The sequence below is a fragment of the Branchiostoma belcheri genome, unplaced genomic scaffold, assembly GCF_001625305.1.
Source record: "Branchiostoma belcheri isolate BF01 breed outbred unplaced genomic scaffold, Haploidv18h27 scaffold169, whole genome shotgun sequence".
Lineage (NCBI taxonomy): Eukaryota > Metazoa > Chordata > Leptocardii > Amphioxiformes > Branchiostomatidae > Branchiostoma > Branchiostoma belcheri.
Genome location: NW_017803146.1, coordinates 559,211 through 563,741, shown reverse-complemented (window position 1 = coordinate 563,741; position 4,531 = coordinate 559,211). Strand labels below are relative to the sequence as shown.

The following is a 4,531-nucleotide window of genomic DNA, read 5'->3' as shown; positions in this document are numbered from 1 at the left end:
AGAGTGAGTTTCCCTTTAAGGGCATGCTAAGGATTCGAACCTAGAACCTTTAGATTCAACCTAGGTCATGATAAGGATTCGAACCCAAAACCTTTAGATTAGAGTCAACAACCCAAACCATCTTGCCACCCATGTGTTCCTGGTGCTTGAGAAAAACCGGCAAAGAAAATGATTATATTAGTGGCAAAAACTAACATTTTCTTAGGTCAATATTTCATGCGATCAACAAGTTGATAACCAAAGACATTTTCCAATCTACAGTCAAAGCAGACTGTGGAGAATGTCCCAGCAACTGGTTTCTCTGGATGCTGCACTTTTGCTGAGACTTCCATGACTGCAGGTGCACCCACACTGTCGGCAAGCACCCAAATCTCACAAGGTATTACTATCTTATTGCTATTTATCAGATTGCCTGTGCTGAAAGTTACATGTTTAAAGTTAAAACTTTTGATCCAACACAAAGACGTTCCCTCCCCTTGAGTTTTTGACCAGTCACTCTGGTCTTCCTCATCAGTAGACCATCAGATACCTTTGACCCATTGTTGACCTCACACTTCAAAGAAGCCACATGACAAGCCTCACTGGGTCAGTCTACTGAGAAAGACCGGAGCGACTGGTCGAAAGCTCTAGGTGAGAGAGCGTCTTTGTGTTGGATCAAAAGTTTTAATTTAAAATATCTGACTATATCACCTTTTCGAGATGTCAACCCTGTGACCAGACTGTAAGGTTTGAACCACTCACACAGGGAAGAACCAATTCTCTTTTCGATAAATGTGGCTATATTGTGTTGATAAGAAGTGTTTCGAAATGTGAATACTTAAGGTACGATTTTTATTACTTATTGCGGAAATCGCTGGCAGAAAGTTGGAGATCACCATTGGTACATGTAAGCGCGGAAACAAACCCGGGGAATTTAGGAATAACTACGGAGTTGCCGTGTCTGCTGACAATGAAATATTTGTGACTGATTACTTCAACAACCGAGTCCAAGTCTTCAGCATAAACGGGACCTTTCTCCGCCTCTTTCCAACCGTCGTGCCGGGTGAGTCTAGCAGAATGCCAATGTACTCTTCTAGTGTTGCTTCTGACGTGAACCCTGAATATCTATGGGTTCTGGGGGTTTCCTACACCCGTTCAAGTTAACGGGTATGTCGTGCTGTACAGTAGGAACGGCCGACCCATAAAGAAGTTCGACGTACGCTTCCTGGACCGAAATCAGCATCAATATCCCGTCATTGCCATGGACACGCGCAACAATAAAGTAATCGTGATGGACAGAGATACAATAAGGTTGTTTCATCCAAACGGGACTCTCTATCGGAGTATACTCTATCGGAGTATAAACACTAAAGCACCAATTACTATGGGTGTCACTTCGGACAGGGAGGGAAATATCCTACTTAATGATGGATTTAAAACCATCATGGTGTACAATACATCTGGGGAGAAGATATTTCAATTTGGAACTTTTGGAAGAAACATGGGTCAACTGAATTCCCCCATTGGTATTTGTATGGGTGCCTCTGGTCATATCATCGTGGCTAACAGTAGAAACAACCGGGTAGACATGTTCGGGCGCTCGGGAGAGTTTGTCCGCACTATCGGGAACGTTATCAAACCGTGGGGTATCGCAATAGGACCGGATGGGGATGTGGTTGTGACTAGTCCAAGTTGCAGGGGTGGCCCAGATGTTTCTATTTTTCCAGGCCACGTGGTGTTCCTTTAAAGCTGCATTGCGTAACATTACGATGATACAAATTGTAGATTTTCTGGTCATTTCTTTACAAATTAGGTTGAATCAAGCCTACCCAATCGCAAATAAGTGCCAATCAGGAAGTGGAGGGGCCAAAATATGACATCTTAACTCAAGAGTAATAGAATTTGAAAATACAGCTGTCAGTCATTTTTGTTTACATTCTGTTTTGTGGTGGCGCACAGTCTACCAGCTGTTTAATGACAATCATGTACATCATACATGTGCAGTCTACCCATTCCCAAGTCTACGCCCACGTCTACATACGAATAACTTGGGCAAGTCCACCTCCCCTTTTTCTACGAGGAAGTCTAAATCTATGGCCAGATTTCTCGAATTCTTTAAAAATAAATCAATTCTTAAAATGATCCCTTTTCATTCAATTCCTATAACAGATTGCCGTCACAATTTTGACCAATAAAATATGCCCATTTTCCTATAGAGTAGAATGTTATGAACCTTGATATGTTTATTCAATGTATGGTCGCCCACACACATATCAACTGCCGGCATTGAGAAAGAATATAATTGTGACGCTGAGGTCAGTTTTATCCTGCAAACCGTCTATAGAAGCGTCTCTGTAAGTACAGAATGTCTTAATCCTTGTTCTTCACATCATAACAGTAATTTATTATGCACATGTGACGCTCTAACGCCACAGAGCACTTAGAGATAGTGATCATCCTAATTTTGAGGATTTTCTTTTTTAATTATCTGCAGTAGAACATTGTTAAGTATGTACGATGTAAATTTTGTTTTACTTTTCTTGAAGGGAACCTAACAACTGCACATATTGTACAGAATATTGTACCTAATTTTGTAGGATTTTCTTTTTTAACGTATCTGTAGTAGAACATAGTTGAGTATGTACCATGAAGATTTTGTTTTACGTTTCTTGAACCAAACATAAGAACTGCACATATTGTACAGAATAAGTAACTTAATATCTTTTATGGTACCAGGAACAAATGACCAACCCTGTACTTAAAACACGACTGTTGCCTTAATACTATACTCAACAAGGCAATGTTCAATAAGAAACTGTTTAGACAACCCTATATTTCCACCAGTAAGAAATAACTGAACATCTATGATATCAATTTAGCAAAGAAACATGTAGCATATCAGTATGTGGTGAATTGGCAAAACATCTTCAAGTAAAACCAACATGTCAGCTACAACCCCAGTTTGGACAAAACGCATGTACGTACTTTTAATCTTAGCGCTGACATGAATTGTCTGGTTTCAGAAGATGACTCGTGGGCTGCTTCATCTACATAGAAATGAATTGATTCTGTCTGCATATTGCAATGAAGCAAAGCCGTACAACTAATCAAGTTGCAGTGTTTACTGTTTCTTACAATTTCAAAAGTACATTGCCAGGGAAAGACCCGGTGTTTGTTACTGTAACAATAGTCACCGGGTGTTCACTTGTAAGTTGATAAGCAATACATTTGATTGTGGAGGTCTATGTACATAGCAATTGAACGTGGAAAAATGTGGAACTTGAAAAATTGGCCCAAGTGCAACACCCTGATCTTGGAATAGCCGTCAGTAAGAGCAATGTGTATTTTACATACACAGCTGGGGAATCATCACTAAAAAGCTTTAAAAAAAACTCCTGTAATTAAAGGTGCAAAGATTGAGTGTAACAAGTCGTTCGGTGTGATATAGCTAGCTGCCGCCGCGCCGCGTGCCTATACAGGTACAGAAGCTGGTGTGTTACGCCGAAGGGCGGTTATACCGGCTATACAGATACAGAAGCTGGTGTGTTACGCCGAAGGGCGGTTATACCGGCTATACAGATACAGAAGCTGGTGTGTTATGCCGAAGGGCGGTTATACCGGCTATACAGACACAGAAGCTGGTGTGTTACGTCGAAGGGCTGTTATACCGGCTATACAGATACAGAAGCTGGTGTGTTACGCCAAAGGGCGGTTATACCGGCTATACAGATACAGAAGCTGGTGTGTTACGCCGAAGGGTGGTTACTGCAACTCTATGCAGGAAGAAGCAACAAACCTGGATGTGTGGGCAGCCCAAAACAACATGACCATGAATGGTGATAAGTCATATGAACTTAGGATATGCTTCTCTAGAGTTCCTCCAGTCCTCCCTCCCCTCATTCTCGGAGGAAAAGAGGTTAAGGTTGTTACATGTGCCACTTACCTGGGTTTCAAGATCAGTGATAACCTCAAATGGGACAGTCACATAACTCACGTGGCCAAGAAGGGGTCACAGCGCCTCCATTACCTTCGGCTCCTTGCCAAAGGCGGCATACCTGCAGACGATTTGATTTGATTTGATTTGATTTATTAGGCTGATAACACATATGTATGCAGCCAGGACTGCCCAACTAGCCGGAGGCTATTATAAAGGGCTAGCCCTCACAACAATAACATAGACAATTCGGAACAGTTAACAGTTAACAGTGTCAATTACAATTCAGATAGACAAACTACCGGTACTACCACATAACAGATGTTGTGGCCAAGCGTTAACAAGCTAGAATATCCGGCCTGGTTGTCGTGCGTTTAATACAATTACATTTATATGTCAGGTTAATATACTATTACATAACAGATGTTGTGCACTATATTTACATTGTCAATACAATATTATTCTATTGAACTATTTACTAAGTAGTTGTCGTCAAGTATTTATCAAGTATTGTCCATAGTTTCTTTTTAAAGGAGCTGATGGAGCGGGTTGTTCGAGTTTCGCTAGGGAGAGTATTCCAGATAGTTATAGCTCTGATTACAAATGTTCTCTGGGATC

The 4,531-nt window shown here is 41.1% G+C and overlaps 1 protein-coding gene across 1 annotated transcript; it reads left to right on the top strand.

Annotated features, from left to right (window-relative positions):
• Positions 1–860: 860 nt before the first annotated feature.
• On the top strand, positions 861–1,726 carry LOC109466528 (E3 ubiquitin-protein ligase TRIM71-like; the record flags this gene model as incomplete). The annotated part of the gene is made up of 3 exons (XM_019764251.1): positions 861–1,042; positions 1,140–1,322; positions 1,707–1,726. Coding segments are annotated over 3 exons (385 nt in total), but the record flags the coding sequence as incomplete, so codon positions are not given.
• Between the last annotated feature and the right edge of the window lie 2,805 nt (positions 1,727–4,531).